We start from the raw sequence: 20548 nt of genomic DNA on the forward strand, positions 1-20548 counted from the left end.
TGTAAATCCTTTGGCATAAACGTTATTCAAATGAAACACTTTTAGTATTCTGGCCCAAGGTTAAATTCTAGGTGAATATTTCAAAAGAACTCTTTTGTCTGATGTTAATTACAAAATAGCTCTTCAAATTCCTCTTACTACTTGTAATATTTGTGGTGAGTTTATTCAGGGGAAAAAGAGGACACAGCTTGCTTGGTTTGGTTCTCTAACACTGTAGGATATTCTTTCTAATAATCAGACTCTTCCCTTTCTCTGTCAGTAACTGTGGCTCATCTCATGCTCAAAAGCCAAAGCAAAATACTTGCCCAGAATCAGAAATATGGTTATGATATATGAAATAAGGAAATACAGTCTTCTCCAATAGTGCAAGTTATTCTCCTTGCTTCTCTACCAAGTTAGTGTTCAACAGTTTCAGACTTTTGCCCACCAGGTGGCGAGATAGCAAGTTCAGGTTTTATCTCAAGGAGCATCCTTTTTTAAAAGGGAACCCCACCCTCCTCACCCTCTGCTCCTTCTAGTTCTCCCTAATAAATGATGGCATTTTTTGGTAAGCCATTTATCTTGCTGTATTTCACAAAGAATGGGAGGCAAAGGAAAAATGCCAAGGACTCTGCTCAAGGTCACAGTAGAAAAGGCAAATTAAGGACGTGGGACTTCCTAAGACTTGGCCCAGGGCTCGGGAGCCAGGAAACAGTGACCTTTGAACATCACCTCTGGTGTGCCAAAATTATTTATGGCAGAATATTATAAAGGGTACAAATTTTAAAGGAGGAAGTAAGGGAAGCCAAGGCATACATGTTCCACAGGGAAAGAAAACAAAGTCCTAAAATTTCTAAGGAGGGAAATGTAGACAACTAGGTCTGATGTGGCCCAGCGGGTACACAGGAGAGACAAAGAAAGGGGAAGGAGGGACAGCAATGGGCAGAAGGAAAGGCAGCTGAGAATAAGAATGCAAAATGAGAAGGGGAAGGGACCTTGTCATAAGTAGGTGTGTGGTTAGATCAAAGAAGTCACTCATATACACACAGAAGACTCAGACGTGTATGTGTCTAGAAAACATTTTCTACCACGAAGACATACAGACATGATATCCATAATCAAGTTAATAGAGATACAAAGAAGATCCATCAAACAGAAGAGAAAACGTGCACAGTTACACATATTTCCCCTCACATGAAGGGGCTCACATGCACTTGAGAAGAGACACGTGTGCCCAAGAGGCAGCCCAGCATAATGGTTAAAGCACAAACTCTGGAACTAGATTAGACTTCCTGCCTGGATTTGAATTCAAATCCTACTGCTCACTAGTTGGCTGACCTTGAGCAAGTTACTTAACCTGTCTGTGGCTGTTTTCTCTTCTGTCGGATGATGTTAAAGAATTACATGAATTAAGTAAAACACTGAGAATAATGTCTGGCACACAGCAAGTGCTATTTAAGTTAAATAAAACAAATAACACATACACAAAGGAATGCACAGAGGACACACAGATGCTCAGACTCTGAAACAGTTACAGTATAAAAACAAAGCATATTTTCTTAGCTACACATACATGTCCTTTTTTTAAAAACAAGATTTATTAGAGAGTAAGAGAGAGCGAGTGAGAGAGAGCACAGGAGGGCAAGGGAGAAGAAGAGGGAGACTTCCCGCAGGGCCCTGAGATCATGACATGAGCCGAAGTCAAGAGTAGGAAGCTTGATTGGTTGAGCCACCCAGGTGCCCCTATACATACATATTCTCTTAGAAACAACATTCACAAAAATTAAGACATTCCAAAGTTCAGATAACTAGAGAGCTAACAAGTTACTGACCTAGAGGAAAAGAGAAGTCAGTGGCAAGGTGGCTGGAAAACAGTGGACCTAGGTAGGCACATATGGGATACCCACTACCTAAAAAGCCAATGACAAGTTTTTACTCCAGACCCTGGATGTGAGGCCTGGAAGGCTGGGACCACTGTGGGGCCAGGAGGTAGGGCAGCAGCTGGGAGGCTCAGAGAAACTGCAGTAAGCTAAAGACTGGCTGTTGTCCAATGAAATATGAGAGCCTGGAAGTAGAATCAAGTTGCCTCCTTCCCTCCGCCATTGTATTTCTACTTCTGTCACCTCTTAAAATCTGGTTTGGTTTCCTACTCAAATAAAATGAATCTCTCTAGGATTTCCTAACCAAGGGTCTCATCTTCATTTTACAGGATATTTCTGCAGCATCTAATACCACTGACAAGCCCAGGTTTGGGAAAACTTCTTTTCTCCCTTGGCTTCCACTCAGCTCTCCGCTTATCTTCCTAAGGCTGACTTTATAGCCTCTTTTACAGTTCTTACCAATTGATTTCAATTGTGTCTTAGAAATGTCTTTAAGTCAGACTCTTCATGCTCACTGCTACTGCCTCGGTTCAGGTTTTTATTCTTTCCTGGGTTTCTGACAGTCCAACCCCTGGTCTTCTGCTCCTGTCTCCGCACCCCCATCCATCCCCCACGCTGCTTCCAGAGTTACTTTCCCCCAAACAAATATGTGATCACATCACTCTCCTTATAAGCCACAGAGGGACTCCCCACTCTCCATCTTATAAAACTCAAACTTTACATATCAGATTCTTCATTATCTTGTTCCAATGTACCTCTCTAGTTTCAACTCTCACCTCTTCTCTCCGCCTTCCCACTCTAATCTACGCTGTACTTCTCCCTGGTCCCCCAATACACTATATCCCATCATGCTGTGTCTGAACGCACTTCCTCATCTTTTCTATCCTGAAGAGTCCTCTTCTTCCTCCAAGACCCACTTTCATTGTCATCTCCTAAGGAATGTCCTCCTCAGCTTCCATCCACAGAAAGTTCTTCATTTTCTGACAGTCTACAGCACCATGAAAGGCACCTCTTACAATATATGCCACCGAAGACTGCAATTTAACTGTTAATGATCTGATTTCCCATCAACCCCTGAGCACCTCAAAGACAGTGCCAATTGTTTTACTAATTTTTAAAAACTCAGACACAGCACAGTACCTTGGACAAGGCATGGTTGCCTCCCACTGTGTGCTGGTTGAATCAAACACAGCCCTTCCCTAAAATAAGGAAAAGAGAATCTCTAGTTCTAACAGTATAAATGTTAAAGCGTAACATAAGAAAATAAATGAGACTGTTTTGCAAAACCTAGGGTCTACTGTCCAGAGGAACATACAGGCCTATTGCTCACCGCTGAATATCCTTGTTCTTCCACAAGGAGGCAGACTGAGCCTTGGGCACTCTCTCAATGAAATTCACCAGCTCTTCCATGAGAAGCCTGAATTAAAGAGAAAAGTGGTGAACGTCATAAAAGGAGAAGAAAAACACTATACTCTTAATATTGCAGTCAAGACAAATGGGCTGGCATGCCTTCCCTCCACCCCAATCATCTTTCTCTCTGTTGCATATAAACTTGGAAACTCTTCTACATAAACCTGAACCAAACCCCAACCATCTCATTGAACTTCCATGTTAAACATTTCGAACATAAATGATTTAATTCACCTTTAAAACAAGCCTCGCATGCATCTTATCTTTGAACACTGAAATATACAAGCCTGTGGTTTAACTGTCTCTCTTAAGATCTCTGCCTTTATATAACTAAAAATATAAAAGGGGAAAAAGTCAAATGACTGTGAAGTACCTGATTGTGGTGGTAGCAGGGTGGGGCAGGATTTTTTTTTTAAATGACAATATTAATTGGACATTTTAAACTGGAAAAGTACGTTTTCTTGACATGTATTTTGGGGATTTACAAAATTCCATGTGGAAAAATACTCTAAGGATTACTCCTAAAAGGCTAACTCAAGCACCTGCAAAGGGAGAGGTTGTGTGTGCAGACCACAAGGTGGATTACAATGGAATCACAACTGAGGGAACTGAAGAAATGCCTCACTCGAGAGGATCCATGATACATGTGCTCTGAGGACGCCATGGCACAGAGACAGTTAGACTCCTGCAAGGCTAGAGAATGATCGAAAAGCGAGAAACAGATTTTTAATCTCTTGAATACCCTTTCAGAATCCAGTACAGATGATCCATATTAGCTTAAATCCTCTCCCAATGAACACAGAGACATGAAAAGCCATCAATTTACTAGCATTTGAATATTGAACAACTTCCATTTCATTTTCATCAGATTTATTTATTCCTAATCCCATCTCCTCCTTTCATCTTGAAGGAGCAGCCCTAGTTCCAGCATTCAAAGATCTGGGATCTAGGCGCATTATTGTTCTGGCTGTAGCTCTCTGGAGTCTGGTGTGTCCTTCCTCATGCTGCAACTTTTTCAGACTGGAATCTCATGTTTTCAGCTTATCCTTTCCCTGCAACTGATCTATCGTCTCTGTTTTACTTCCTTGTACTGTCTCTTCCTCAGATTCCCTGATGTTTCTCTGTACACATTACATGCTCTTTAATGGGAGCTGACACAAAAACCAAGGCATATTTGGTTTCATCTCTGGTTAATTTCACCTTCTTGCACTTTTGCAAGACACTGGTACCCAAAGCTAAGAGTCCGTATCAACACCTTGATCCTCCCTTTTGAGTCTTGATATCTTTACCTTTCACCATACTTGTTAGTTTGCTTCAATGCTTTTTTCTGGGGTAGGTAATTTTCTTTTTAAAAGGATTTTATTAATTTATTTGACAGAGAGAAAGAGTGCACAAGTAGGGGGAGCAGGAAAGGGGGAAGCGGACTCCCTACTGAGCAGGGAGCCCAATGCAGGGCTCAATCCCAGGATCCTGGGATCGTGACCTGAGCTGAAGGCAATTGCATAACCAACTAAGCCACCCAGATGTATTGGTGATTTTCTTCACATAACTTTTCTCTCATTGAATGATGCTAGGGCTACCTGAAGCAACCACCTGTGTCGTGAAGGCTTGGGAGGGGAAGAGGGACGGATGGCAGAGTGTTCTCAGAGTCAAAGGAAGGCTCCTTTTGCTCCTTAGAGTTCTGAGTTGCACTCTGTCAAAAGCAGTCAACTCAACCATCTAATTACTTACCCTGTTTTCTGCAAGCTGTCTCCATTTATAGTCTGCGCTAAATCATAAAGGAGGGAAATTCTCAAAGAAAAGTATTAAAATTTCTTCTTTTTTTAAATGTGTTATGCTGCTTTCTCCTGAAGCTCTTCGCCTTGCAACTCTGTGGTGTCTTACTCAACATTACCTCTCCTAATTAGTATCACCTGCACAGAGGAGCTGTCTCCGCCAACACCTTCCTCCCGTCTTTGTTTCAAAAACAACAACAACAAAAAAGACCAAGAGTACTCGCTGCATTAACCTCAAGGCGATTCCGGTGAGCACTTGTTTTATTTAGAGAGTCATCTATTCATGCTAATTCTTTGGGTTAGCTACTCAGGAGGAGACAGCAATCACTCGTGGCACGACACTATTAGACGGTCCCCAGGGAAGGAAGGAGTGCTTCAGCCACTTTCTCCTGGGGTAAGAATAACGGCTCTCACCTGCCGATCTGAACGGTGGGCTCTGTGGCGTACACCGTGCCTGTGAAACCAGTGTGTTCGGTGATGTAGGGCAGCGCCATCATGCAGTGGTAGTTAGAGATGAGGATCACATCTACTGTAGACAGATCTATTAGCTCGGTCTGCAAAGGAAGGGGAGGGAATGATACATTTCTGTTCAGGGCACACAGATCAGCAAGATGTGACTGAAAAATGATGCTGTCAGAATGCAGAGAAGTCGTTTTTGTACTACAGAATAATGACGCCTTTCCTGCAACACTTCTGGTCTCTCATTTTAGGGTATTTCCTAATATTGACATTAAGTAGCAGGGCAGGATGGCTAACGAGAAGGCAGGAGTGCTCTGGCAGCACTCTGATTTTACTAAAATAGAGCTCCGAGTTTGACATACGAGGGTAAACGTCAACAGGACACTCTAGCAGCTGCTGCCTGGCAAGTGCAACCAGTTACCATGAAGCAGAGAGTGCACAACAGAAGCTGTGAGGGGAACGAGAACATAAGGCACAACCACCATGGATTTACTGGTATCAGAGGGAGAAGCAGGCCGAAACCAGCTCTTCACGAGTCAAAGGCAGAAACTTTTTTTCCTTTTTTGAGATAACTTTTGACCACTGGTGCTGGACACAGAACAATAACAACAAAAATTTTGTGGCAGAATTACAAAAGATAACTATACTCTCATATTCTGCCCTAGCCTTCACTACAAATTTACCTTTTACTCCCTTATTAAGGTCCCATGAAAAGGGAAAATGCCAGTCATGGTTAGTAAATTTTATAAAAACTCTTTGCATAGAAGAGATTGTTTTCACATATAGTTAAGTCCTTTCTGTCTTTTAAGGCTCAATTCTCTTTCTCCATTAAGCCTTCCTGATTTGCCAAGGTGAGGAAAAAAACAAACAAACAAAAAAACCCAACATCTCTTCCTCGGAACTGCTAATGCACTTTATGGACGTCCCTCTTACAACAGTTTCCTTTCTACACAACAGCTCCTCAAAGTACTGCTCTGTCCCTCCAGCACTAAATGTCTCTAAGGTTAAGGATCCTGTGTGACTCATCTCTGTCCCCTCCCAGCTGTGGAAGCCAGTGCAAAGCAAGGCTTGGTGCCCTGTCACTGGAGCGATGCAGCATTTGAACTGCACCTTCTGTGGGAAAATGTGTCACTCTGGCTCACAGATATCATCTTGATCACTGAAGTTCCCTCTCAGAAACTGCATGGTGCACTAAGGACAGCATGGGGTAAGCCACGGAAGTGTTTTAGCTCGGAGAGTGGGTTATTGAGCTAATATGTCTCCCACAGAGAGGTAGTAACAAAGATATCTGTGCCGTCTTTGCAAATAACAGAGATGGTGTGCCATTTGGGCTGTGGGTATTTTCTAGTTCAATGGCTTCACATATGAAATAAGTTAATTTAATAAAGCCACCAAGACAAAATCAGTCTTGAGAACAGCATGTAGATCAGAGGTCAGAAGCTACTCATTGCTAGGGCAATGGCAATCTGTGTGAATAAAATGCCTAATGACAGTAATAGCCAATTTACACCCTTAAGTCCATGGTACACGGCACTTCCAAGACAGTACCCTCATAATGAAGGGTCATGTAACATTCCACTAGTTCTGTTCCCTACGACCTCTCTAGAACCATTTTTAGACAAATAAGAAAATTAAGACATAATCACAGGGTGACAGATCCAGAAGAAAACAAGGGAACAACAGCTGAAGCAACAAGAAAGCTCAAAAGCATCTCCACTTTCCTTCTTCTGTATAGAAACTGGGTGAGTTTGAAATTTCTTTATAATATGTAAGAATCAGTCCACAGAGTCTAGAATCATGAGAAATCTGGTGAGGACAGCTGGAAGGGGGGGGAATATCTATATCTATATCTATATCTATCTCTATCAAGAGTGCCTACACAAACATTTTTCCTCTGAGAAATAAATTTAACATCCATTCCATGTTTATATACCCACATTTATCTATTTGCTTACATTCTTTCACTTGATGAAATCTAATGAGGATTATTTTAATTTTCAACTTGTATACACTTGGGTTCTACAGACCATGAACTGGGTCAAAGGCTCATAATTTACTGGCTGCTTACTATACTGCCCTAGACCTCATACTCAGTCTACAGTGTGGACTTTGGGGGATACAAAAATATTTCAGGTAGTTGCACTAGATTATAAATTCAGTGAAGACTGGGAGTAGGTCTGCCTGGCTCACTTACAAGGCTGCAAAGACTGGACTGGAGTAAGTACCTCTCTCCTGATCCTGTGACTATTTTTTCTCCCAGTCATAAATACCCTACCTCTACCTTAAAATAGTGACTATTATTAATTTGATACCAACTACAAGACAATACAAGTTGAAAAACCTTATGCAACAGCTCTAGAAGCCTAAATATATTGATAATCCTTTAGCACAATGAAAGATGAACTGTGAAATGGTTATTGTTTAATTCCAATTTCTGATTGTTTAGTGCTCTATGGAGCACGTCAGAAAGTCTTTAGAGAACAATTCATAAATTCTATGCTGTTGTCCATAAACTGAAGGTTGCACCAGTCAGTGCCATATGTAGAAAACTGAAAATAAATGTAGCACTTGGGATTAGGAATCTTTGAACAGATGGGGACCTGCCCCACCAATTCCTAAATGACAAATGAATGGGACAAAAGATTTGAATAGCAGTTAGAAGAGCTCAGGACTCTTGGTAATGCTTTACCTTCACCCTTACTCTTATGACTTTATCTCAAACTTGTTCCCTTAACTGCCACCTTCAATTACTGTATCTTTCTTCTCTTTCATTCCACTATCCCAAAAGGGCACATAAACATACTTTGAAGAAAAAAAGTTTATCTACAGAGAGTGTTGAAATGGAAAGAGAGGCAGGAAGAGAGTACAAAAATAGGGGGAAAAGTACTCCAAATTTTCTTTTGGCATTGAACTGTGAAAGCATCTCCTACAAGCACTGTAATCCACTGGGTGCATGGAAAAAACAGGATGGTAGCTTCTCTCGTGGATTTCCTCAGGAACCTGGCCTCCCTAGACGTTATCTGTCTGTTGAGAATGCCATCTACGCTGGTCTAGAGATGAGGACTGTCAGCTGGGATTAAATGCCTTTAACATGAATGGAAACTGATCTTCATTTCCTCTAAAATGATAAAACTGGCCCCAGACTCTTATAACAAGTCTCACTGTGATAATAATATGTAAGCAATAGGTATCCATGGCTCAATTCAGAATCTGTGAATTTCAAGCAATATTTGATATGATATTTCAAGTCAGCAAGCATTTTTACAGTTTACTGTATTGGCTGAATAACAGCAATTCCCAATTACCCACTGTAAGTAAGACTACAAAAAGTACGGCTAATCTAAGGCACAGGCATATAATTATAAAACTTGAGTTATTTCTGTACCTTGCTCAAAACTATGCCCTGGTACAAAGTGTCAGTGGGGTTGTAGAAGGAGCAAGGAATACAAAAAGGAGAGTTAAATTTCTTACAGATAATATAAAAAGCTCCTAAATGATTATATTTTAGATACATAATACTGTGCCAGAATAACAGATTCATTTCAATTTGAAAACAGAAAGCTAATAAGCCCCTTAAAATTATTTCTCGATTTCATTTTGAGAGAGATGCTTTGTTTCTACAATAACAATCACTTTCATCTTACCTCTGGCAGGCAGAATTCAGGCACGGAATCCACAAATACATGACCTGAGCATTCTTTTAGCTCCTAAAAGGTACAAAAAGGAAAAACTTTTAGGAAGAGATATCCAACAGACACAGCACCAAAGAAACTTCATTCCCAAATCAAACTTTCCATGAAGAATCACGGACTTCCAGAGAGTTGGAGGGCAGCCGGAAGGTTACTCAGATCAACTGTTTTCCTGTTTAGGCTCAGGGAGGCTAAGTGCCTTAAAACGCTGGTTGGTGGCTAACTCAGAATTTGAATGTACATTCTCTAAATGTACATGCCTCTTTAAGGCATGTATGGACATATGCTGCTTTCTAACTCATGATGCAGTGCTGGAAAGCACTGCATCATGAGTTTCCAGCACAGTTATGCAGTTCATACTAGCAATACCAGAATAATCTGGGATGGAAATAAACATTCCTGGGTCCCATCTGAGACCCAAGGGAACAGAAATCTGGGGATGAGGCCAAGCACCTCTAAGTGACGTTGTTATGTAATCACCTTCGGAGTCTTGGCCCCAGACAAACGACGTACAGCCTTTTCCTCCTCCTACCAAGGTTTGAGGGGCAAGGGGCAAACAAGGAGGGAGATTAAGAGTAGAGGGTAGGGATTAAACAACCATGATCACCATCACCTCTGTGAATATAATCTTTGTCCTTGCAGAGCATATAATTTATTTGGGATTGTAAACCAAATGTATTCCTTCAAAAGAAAAAAGTATACTAATATAGAAAGAGATATACTACAATTCCCACTCTGCTCATGACCTACGACATTTAATATGCCTTAGTTTGGATTCCCTCACTAACAGATCTCAAGAAAAGGGTGAGTACAAGCTAACAGGGAAGTGCTGAGAAAAGAGTTGGAGGACAGGCAAGTGATGAGGGGAAAGGAAGAGGGGTGACAATGGTATGTTACTGAGCTACATACCACTGCACACAGCTGGGACTTATTCCCATTGGGAACTCGAAGAAATGGTATAAAACATACATCTTGGAGTCACCATTCTCAGAGGCAAGTGATAAGGGATATTTACATGGCAGCTCCTACATTTCATGTGGCTTCAGGGGGAAAATCTCTCTGGCAGACTCATACAGGTATTGGCATCTGAAATTATGACAGAGCAATGCAGAGAACAGGCATGAGAGGGCCGCCAACAGGGGCTGCTACAGTGCTTCCCAAAGGCCACTAGAGTTGTTGTCTTCCCTCACTCATACTTTACACTGAAATCTGTGGAGGATTTTTTTTTTGGATCATTAAGGTTAAAGTTTTCTAAGATGTTATAAGGAAACCAGTAAAAGTCAGTGTTTGGTTGACAGTTTGCTCTTTACAGAAAAAGAAAAATACTGTTAGAATTTTGTTCCATCATGTTTTCATTAATCAATGAACATGTATGTCTATATATTCTATATATGTGTCTTTATATTTTAGAGTCTGTATGGTTCTACTCTCAATCTTTATCTGAAATTAGGGTATTAACTATGTGTGATTTTCCTTTTGAATTTTACAAGTCTTATATCAGAACCCTGACAGAAGACTTCCTCCTCTTGCCTTCCACTATAATAAACAGATTCCTCTTCTTATAGGACTACCATTTAAACAGTGAAAGACTGAGCCAAAAATGGACTGAAAACAGTTCTTAATTACAATGTACCTGCTAGCAAAAAACAAAAGAGCAATTATGTTTAATGGGAAAAGACTCCCAACTCCCTCAGGATGAGGCTAAATATGATTAAAGACAAATCATGGAAATTTCAAAGTCCTGCCTGGTCTTAAATTGCCTATGTAATCTTCTTCCCCATAATGCTACACATCAGGGCATGTCCACCTCACGTGACAAGCCTCCTCTGAGGCGCTCATCCTTCCTGGCCTGGAGAAGCATATTTGCCATTCCACGCACTTACGGTGTCTCTGTATTTTATTCACCACTCCCTTCTAATGAAATGCTCCCACATACACATGCAAGTCATTTTCGCTCACAATGCACCGGTAATGGGATGCTTCTGAGTCTTTCTCAGCGAACAATGATTTATAGCCAGCAGGAGAGTTAGGCTGAAATCAGGTGCACAGGTTCTTGAATGTCACATAATTTTACAGTTAGCTAGGAGGGAAATCTGGCTTCAAATTATGCATTTGCCCTACACTGGAGGTTGGGGTGCGGTTACAGAAATTAATTCTGTAAGAAGAGCAACTCTTTATTTAACAATACCTGTTGTTAGAAGGAAATGCCTTACATGGATGATTCTTTTTAAGGATCTTTAAATTTCTTCAGTCTTTCAATTGTGAAATTTGAGACAAAAAGAATGATTTAGAGGACTAAGAACGGCATGGATGAGCTTTACAGTTTTTAACCTTCTTTTACCTCTGATCTTTTTAGTAGAAAATGCAACTAGATGATCGTTTTAACATTTTTTATACCTCTGGTCTCTCTTTATAAATTAACTGCCTAAAAACTGATCTGAAGAAGGAATTACTGTGAAGACAATCTAATGTAAAAAATTTAACAGCCTCGAAGAAAAAAGTTATTTAAGTCATTTACTGTAGGCCTAGTCAGTGACTCGTCACAATAAAATCCCAAATCCTAGATTCCTAGAACTATGCTCTTTTGTCATGACCTATATAAGGCTGTCCATTCTAGGCTACTGGGAAAGGTTGGAACGAGAAGATGATAGCTCATAGTTTAGAAGGCCCTCTACCTAAATTTACCCAAGAACATGTTTCCCTTCCTACTCCCCCAAGAACACATTGCCTGGAAAGTTAACACAGGCTTTGCAGTCTGTTCTCCAATGGCAGCCAGAGTGATCTGATCAGACGATGACACTGCCCTCCTTCCATGGCCTCTCTTCACCCAAAGAGTGAGAACCAAACTTTTCTCAAAGCCCTACCTTACCTAACTGCTGACGGAAGCAGTTTAAAACTCACATTCTTGAGGATTTTAAAGTTGTTTTTTAAAAAAAGTTTTACTCCTTCCCGTCATGGAGTCAGTAACAGCCTGAAAATAGAACGAACTGGATGGAAGTCTCTATAGGCATTACCTTTGAAACTCTCATCGCAATTCTAAAAATAATAGTTTTCTTTCTGTGGTGATAAAATGTATTTGCAGCAGAAGTTCTTAGATTTTTACACACGAGCAAATTGGACCTGAATCTGAACACTGAGATTCCCTAAAAGGCTCTTAAAAATAATCACCAAGTACTGAAGACCCTACATGGATCTTGGGAATTTTCAGAGAATACAAAGGAAAAAAAAATGAGCCCATCCATTACATTACTATTGGGTGGCTCTGGTACGACAAGATGGCTTCCACTGGGTGTAGATATGCTTCAGTTAGTATTACCTTGTCCAAGAAAGCATTTCCATCCTTTAGGGACCAGCCAGGAAGATTAGACAGCCTGGGACTGCAAAACAAAAGATTAAATTATCCTAAATAGATTATAGTCCTCAGTGATTTCATGGTGACTGTATCATCTCCATAAAGTTAAAAAGAGTTTGAAATTGCTGGCAGCAATGTCCACCCAAAATACTAATCGAAAAGATGAAAAATAACCATGTTGTAACAAGCTTAAGAATTATGCAGCAACGGAACATTAAAATGACAAGTAGTTTAGCACTAAATTGGGAAAATTAAAAGACTCCTATGCAGAATAATAAAGAGAAAAAAGAAAGATGAGACACTAGAACATTTTATCGTTTCCCAGTGACTGCCCCGACTGCACCTTGCTTGTGCTTGACAACAAGCCTGAGGGGAGGGCTGAATGGGATCATCATATTGTGGACGAGAACACAGACGCAGCCAGGATCAGGTGCTTTGACAAGAATACTTAGCTGCTTATCAGCCTGAATTCAAGGCAAATAAAAATACCTGAATTTCAGTCAAGTCCACATTCTGGATTAACTGCTTATAAAAGATATTAGTCACTTCTCACCTGTGGCTTGGGTTTCTAATTCCAGAAAAGAAACCTAGTTCTCCTAAGTATTACAAAATGACAGCATACGTTGGTAGAATAATTTCTAGAAGATGAGGCTAATTTCACATATACGTTACATTAAAAAAGTCCAGATTCAGAAATCATTCATTTCTGGCAATCTCAGGATTTGAGTGTATGCTATTAGTTGACTAGAATTATGCTAAAGGCTGAAAATGCAAATAACTTAGGGGAAAAAATGCTGATAAAAAGAAAAACTTAATGACCAAGGTGTTATGTGAAGAAAGGCACATCAGAAGTACAAGCTGGATGGCAAGAGGATGTTAGCACTTCATCCCAAAATTAGTTTGTAAAGTGAAAATAAGGGCAAAGTAATGGCGTGAGACTAAAAGACTCCATATCAGAAATTAAGTTAGTATACAGTCCCTCATCCTCTTGCCAAAATAGTTTTTTATCAAGTTTTGACTTTGTAGTTAGATGAAAGGGTACGAAAGTCAAATAGAAATATAAATATTGGGGTGCCTGGGTGGCTCAGTCGGTTAAGTGCCTGCCTTGGGCTCAGGCCAAGCCCCATGTTGGGCTCCCTGCTTAGTGGGGAGTCTGTTTCTCCTCTCCCTCGCTGCCTGCTACTCTGCCTGCTTGTGCTCGCTCGCTCGCTCTCTCAAATAAATAAATGAAATTTAAAAAAAACACATAAATATTATGACTATTTTCCAATCTTCAAAGAAGGTTAAAAACTTGCATAAAATACATATTCATCTAATTTTAGGAAAAAAATAGGAATTTGGGGGATAACTTTTAAGTTTGACATAACTCCAAACTTACAGAAAAGTTGTACGAATTTAAGGATAATGAAGTCCCACAGGTCTCTTGCCTCTATTCTCTATTTACATTTTGCTTTTTATTTATCAAAAAGTGAGAATTTTGGATTTCATACTTGGGAATGAAAACTACCAGTAGCAGAATAAATTTGATTTGTATAAGTTATCCCCGATAAACTTGTTTTTTAAACTCTGGGAGCTTTCTGCTCTAGCCTCTCAGAAAAATATTCTATCATCAGCTGTTTAATTCCCATCTCATTTCATAGTTACATGTATGTCTTCACTTCCAGACTGGTTGAAAAATATATTTACTGTCAGATCAAATAAAAAAACCAAGCACTCAAATGAAAGTATAATGACAAAACAATGTGAATACTGTTCTCATTTCACGCACACTAATTCTCTAAAGGAAGGCTGTAAATATCCACTTCCCTTTATAAAGAGAACTGGATCACAGGACATGTATTCTGTCTGTTCCCTATCATACACTCACAAATCAGCCTTCAAATTACAGATGACTGATTCAGTTAGCTGTCTACCAACAAATGATTAGAATGCTACACTGCTCATCAGACAATAAGTTTTTAAAAAGCAAAATTTTCAGATGCTGTAGGTTTGTTTTGTTTTTAAAGATTTTATTTTTAAGTAATCTCTACAGCCAACGTGGGGCTGTTAACTTACAACCCTGAGGTGAGAGTCACATGCTCCTCCAACGGAACCAGCCAGGAGCCCCTCAGATACTGTAGTTTTAGTTCTTGTTAAGCGCTTTTTAAAATAACATCAAAGCCTTCTACAAAACACCTGTAGTTATTCTGGATTTGAGAGACTGCCAGTTGATGGGACTGATTGCTCAAAGAAGAGCAATGACCATGTTGTAACAATAGTGCCACAGATGAAGTGCCACAGAAACATGTCACCAATGACAAAGGGATGTTAACAACAGAGATAAAAATATTTGGCGACTGAGTTCTATTCAGTTAATGACTACATCATAGAGTCTGTATACTTTAAGCTACCAAAGGGGAAGAAGGGATTTATTACATTGCTCTTAGTATTACAGAATGTGACTGTGTACTTTTTTTTTTTTTAAGAGAGTGAGTGTGCAAGCGTGCATGTGCACATGGGGGCTGGAGGGGGCAAAAGGAGAGGGAGAGAATCTTAAGCAGCCTCCACACCCAGTGTGGAGCTGATATGGGGATTGATCTCATGACTCTGAGATCATGATGTGAGCTGAAACCAAGAGTTGGATGCTTAGCTTATGGCACCACCCAGGGGCCTTCAACTATGTGAATTTTTTAAAATTAGGAGACAGAAGTCTCCACAGAAATCTACTTAAATAAAAAATGGGAGGTGAAGATATTAGAAAAATTATGATTATAGATGATTCATCTTTCCATCTCCTAGTGGACTCCGAGAAATAGGCTGAGGGTATTAGAGGGGAAGGGAATGAGGGGATGGGTGAGCCCGCTGATAGGTATCAAGGAGGGCACGTGCTGCATGGAGCACTGGGTGTTATATGCAAACAATGAATCTTGGAACACTGCATCAAAAACTAGTGATGTACTATATGGTGACTAACATAACACAATAAAAAAAATAAAATAAAATTTGGGAGGTGAATATATTAGAAAAATTATGATTATGGATAAAACATCTTTCCATCTCTTATTAACAATAATTTCTTAGGGAAAAGTGCCATTAAAAATGTTATAGTCAAAAACACATGTATACAAGATCTGCTATTTATTTTATACTATTAAAGTACAGTTGACATACAGCAATAGTTTTAGGTATACAACATAGTGATTCAACAATTCTATACATTACTAAATGCTCACTACGATAACTGTAGTCACTGGATATCACCATACATTATTACAGTATTAATGACCATATTCCTTATGCAGTACTATTCATCTCCATGACTTATATCTATACTACTAAATCCCCTTTCCCACTTATTTATTTTTTAAATTTTATTTATTTATTTGACAGAAAGAGATCACAAGTAGGCAGAGAGGCAGGCAAAGAGAGTGAGAGGGAAGCAGGCTCCCTGCTTAGCAGAGAGCCCGATGCAGGACTCGATCCCAGGACCCTGAGATCATGACCTGAGCCGAAGGCAGCGGCTTAACCCACTCAGCCACCCAGGCACCCCCCTCCACTTATTTTTTTAAAAAATAGATAAAATATTCCCATAAGTAAATAAATAACCTAAGGCATTTAAAAGTAATCTATAGCCTAAGAAAAATAATGGAAGGTAGAACAAACATGATATGCAACAACTCATTTTCTCTTTTAACTTTTCATTTTTCCAGCTTCTTACTTTGAAACGCATTACTTTTATAATCAGAAAAGAATGTAAGAGGCATGACTACATTTATTCATTCAAAAAATATTTGTAAAAGCTTACTCTGAACAAAGTATACAAAATGCAAGGATATGACAGTACATAAAATAATCCTTGAGTTTCAGGAGTGTGCACTTTAGTACAGGGAGATGGTAAAAAGCAATCACAACAGAATAAAATAAAAGCTATGACAGGGTAAGCAGAAATGTTATGGGTTCATAGAGAAAGGGCACCTTTGATGGCATGGGGTGTTGTGGGAGAACTGGGAATAGGAATTAGGAGGTGAGGGTGGAGGAAGTTTTCCATAAAGAGGGAACAGGGAGGCAATAGCCTCAACATGTGGTAATAATAGTACTGCAGGAGAATGAGGTGTTCACTTTCACTCATTCAATAATGAATCTTTATGTGTCAGGCATGTAGGTACTGGTGATGTGACCATGAACACAACATACCTGTCCTCCTGAGTAATCACACAAAAAGAACACCAGATGTTAAAAATGATGATGCAGTCTAGTCCAAAGTTCCCTAAAGAGGGACTGGTCAAGGCAGCATCAAAAGACTTCTCTGGGTCTATGATGATTGAGATCTGGACAGTTCTAGATTAAAGGGGAAACTAAGTCAAGGGCAGGGTTTGGCGGGAAGAGAGAAAGACAGCTACAAGGCCCATACTTTCCTCCAAGTCATTCTGACCAACCTTTGTCCTGGACATCTTACATAAAAGGTTATTCAAATGAAGTTTCAAGAAGAGGCCCATTTACGGTGCCTGGGTGGCTCAGTCCTTAAATATCTCCCTTCCATTCAGGTCATGATCTCAGAGCCTGCTTCTTCCCTTCCCACTCCCCCTGCTTGTGTTCCTTCTCTCGCTGTCTCTCTGTCAAATTAAAGAGTAAAATCTTTGGAAAAAAAAAAAAAAAAAAAAAAAAAAGAAGAGGCCTATTTACCCTCTCTCACCACATCCAACCAGACGCTATCTCTAGATCCTTCCTATATAGAAACTGGAGGCATAAAGACTCTTGCTAAGTAGTCTAAGTTAAGGGAAGGGGGGTTGCAGGAGGGGGAAAAGAGCCTTTATGGCTGAAGGAAAAATTTGCGTGACTGCTCCCGAGCAGGAGATAGGATTTCTCTGAAACTGAAAGGAAATAAAAAGTGAGATACTACAGGGGTAAGCATAAACCACAATATGCCAAAATGAACTTGGTATTTATCCCGAGAGCAATGAAAACCACTGAAAGGTTTTAAACAGGTGAGAGACAAGATTAGATTTATATTTCTAAAAATTGCTTCTGAAGAAAATGGACGTCATGTACAATCTGATAATATATATGAGTATTTGTGCGGTATTCCTATCAAAATAACCCCAACCTAAACATGAGGAGACATCAGACAAACCCAAACTGAAAGACATTATATAAAATAATTAACCCATACTCCTAAAAATGACAAGGTCATAAAGAGACTGTGAAACTCTTCCAGATTAATGGAGACTAAAGACAGGACAACTAAATGCAATCTGTGACCTGGACTGGATCCTGGACCAGTACTGCTATTCTTTTTTGCTATAAAAGGCATTATAGTGAGGGGCGCCTGGGTGGCTCAGTGGGTTAAAGCCTCTGCCTTTGGCTCAGGTCATGATCTCAGGGTCCTGGGATCGAGCCCCACATGGGGCTCTCTGCTCTGTGGAGAGCCTGCTTCCTCCTCTCTCTCTCTGCCTGCCTCTCTGCCTACTTGTAATCTTTGTCTGTCAAATACATAAATAAAAAATCTTAAAAAAAAAAAGGCATTATAGTGAAATAAGAACTGGTCTAACTTGGGAAATATGAAAAAGGTATACAGCTTAGATACTAGCACAGTGTCAGTGCGAGTTATTTTGATTCACTGATTTTGATTACTGTACTGTGGTAATGTAAAATAATTTCCTTTTTCTTAGCAAATAGGTCCTCAAGTATTTAGGTAGTAAAGGTAAATCTTTCAAATGAGTCAGAAAAATTGTATGCATGCATACATATCAAGAGAAAGTGATAAAGTAGATGTGATAAAATATTAACCTGGGTAATGTGAGTTGTTTGTACTATTCTTGCAACTTCTCTGTAAATCTGAAATGATTTCAAATAAAAAAGTTACACAAAAATGGCTCTGGATTCAGACAAGGGCAGGTTCAGAATTTAAGAAACTGACTAGGAGGCCTTGACAGTAATGCCTATAAAGATGGTCATGCCTACAGCAGGACTAAAGAGAAATGATTGGATTCCAGGGTCTTTGAGAAGGTAAAAATAACAAGAGTTCATATAGGATTGGAAATGGGCAACGAGAAAGAGTGGCATATCTAAGTTACCTCCCAGTTTTCTCGCTTTCATATCAGCATGCCAGTCACTAAGATAGGGTACACTGTGGAGGAAACCTAGGTCTGGGAGGGTTTTCTCTCCTCTTCTGAATGAAGTCTACTCATGGGCTCAGTTTGGGGCATGCTGAGTTTTGAAGAACCTTCAAAGCCACATCCAAGGAGAGAAAGAAACTCAGCAGGCATTTTGGGTACATGAATCTGGAACTCAGAAGAGCATTATTAACTAAAGATACACATTTGTAGGTTATTGTTTAGATGATTATCAAAGCCCTAAGCACTTAGGAAATTCCCTTGATGGAGAATCTGATGGCCAAGCACTGGATATTGAAGAATTCTTATATGTGACTATTGTAAGAGAAACGTCAATCTCCAAAGCAGATAGAAAAGAAGAGTCAGAAAAGAGGAAAAGCAGAAATGCATGATGATGGAGGACAGTTCTGCCAAAGGGCCAAGTGGGATGAGAATTGTGTCACTGCATCTAGTGACATAGAAGTCACTGCTGACTCTAGAGAACAGTGTTCTGATAGGTGATATGGGCAAACCACAGACTGGAGAGGAGTTAGTAATGCTGAAGGGGAAAGTGGAGTCAAGAGAAGGTTAAAAATTTTTTTAAAAATACTAAGTTAGAGGGGCGCCTGTGTGGCTCAGTGGGTTAAAGCCTCTGCCTTTGGCTCAGGTCATGATCCCAGAGTCCTGGGATCGAGCCCCACATCGGGCTCTCTGCTCAGCAGGGAGCCTGCTTCCTCCTCTCTCTCTCTGCCTGCCTCTCTGCCTACTTGTGATCTCTGTCAAATAAATAAAATAAAATCTTAAAAAAAAAATACTAAGTTAGAAATAACCGAGCATAATTAAATGGGAAGAACTGAATCAAGATGAAAAGGTTCAAGATAAAGAAAAGATTACAATTAAGAGTGAAACTGCTATCAAGAAGGGTTGGAATCTGGAGAAGATAAAAGGATTCATTCATATGACATATCTTAACTGAGTAGCTACTACATGCCAAGAACTATTTTAGGCACTGGGGATTCAGTGAAGGGAACAGAAAAAAATCCCTGCCCTTAGGGATTTTTAAAATCTTCTAGTGGAGAAAATAAAGAATATATAAAGTAAATACATATATATAATGTAATGGTAAGTACCAGGAAGAAAAATAAAGCAGGACAGGGGGTTAGGGAGGGACTGGGGGTACTATTTTAGCTAAGAGTATCTCCAAAGTTTCTGGCCTCAGCAAAAGAAAATACTTTTTGCAAGGAACTATATATATGGGCTGCCAATCATCCCACTAGCATAACTTCCCTCTGACAGAAGAACAATGATAAGGGGAAGAGAGTGGAAGTGGATTCCAATGCTGAGTCAGTGAGAATAAAGAATTAGGTAAAGACAAGAATGAACAGGAAAGGGAAAATATGCAGCTAGAACTGTCTGCCCAGTTCAGGACTGGAGCAGCAAGATAACTCATGACCTTGCAGAGTGTGCAGGCCCCCTTTTGGAAACTCTCGTAATACCTTATTTAAAATTTTTTTTAGTAATTATCACAAGCATGTGAAACAAGTGTAATGAAGTCTTTGGCTGTGGAAATCTTCCTTCCCAACAGAATAAAAGCTCCATGAGGAAAGGAAAGTTGTCTTATTCACGTCTGTATCCTCTGGTCCAGCACAGTGCAGATTCTTAATAAACACAAAATAAATTAAAACTGTAATCTCTGGGGGCACCTGGGTGGCTCAGTGGGTTGGGCCTCTGCCTTTGGCTCGGGTCATGATCTCAGGGACCTGGGATCGAGTCCCGCATCGGGCTCTCCGCTCAGCGGAGAACCTGCTTCCTCCTCTATCTCTCTCTCTGCCTGCCTCTCTGCCTACTTGTGATCTCTCTCTGTGAAATAAATAAATAAAATCTTTAAAAAAAAAAAAAACAAAACTGTAATCTCTGGGGGGAACCAGACAAT

General features: G+C 39.9%; 1 protein-coding gene across 1 annotated transcript in view; it reads right to left on the minus strand.

The window, feature by feature from the left end:
* Nucleotides 1–20548, minus strand: part of LOC111156103 (integrator complex subunit 9) — a 106592-nt gene that overhangs the window by 50319 nt on the left and 35725 nt on the right. Inside the window, exons 3-6 of the mRNA XM_022516720.1 lie at nucleotides 12509–12569; nucleotides 9148–9210; nucleotides 5459–5598; nucleotides 3190–3276 (exon numbers count right to left, since the gene is read on the minus strand). Of these exons, the coding sequence (XP_022372428.1) occupies nucleotides 3190–3276; nucleotides 5459–5598; nucleotides 9148–9210; nucleotides 12509–12569 (351 nt within the window). The remainder of the gene's footprint in view (nucleotides 1–3189; nucleotides 3277–5458; nucleotides 5599–9147; nucleotides 9211–12508; nucleotides 12570–20548) is intronic.

The sequence above is a fragment of the Enhydra lutris genome, unplaced genomic scaffold (genome assembly GCF_002288905.1).
Source record: "Enhydra lutris kenyoni isolate GAN:26980312 unplaced genomic scaffold, ASM228890v2 scaffoldscaffold3, whole genome shotgun sequence".
Taxonomy (NCBI): domain Eukaryota; kingdom Metazoa; phylum Chordata; class Mammalia; order Carnivora; family Mustelidae; genus Enhydra; species Enhydra lutris.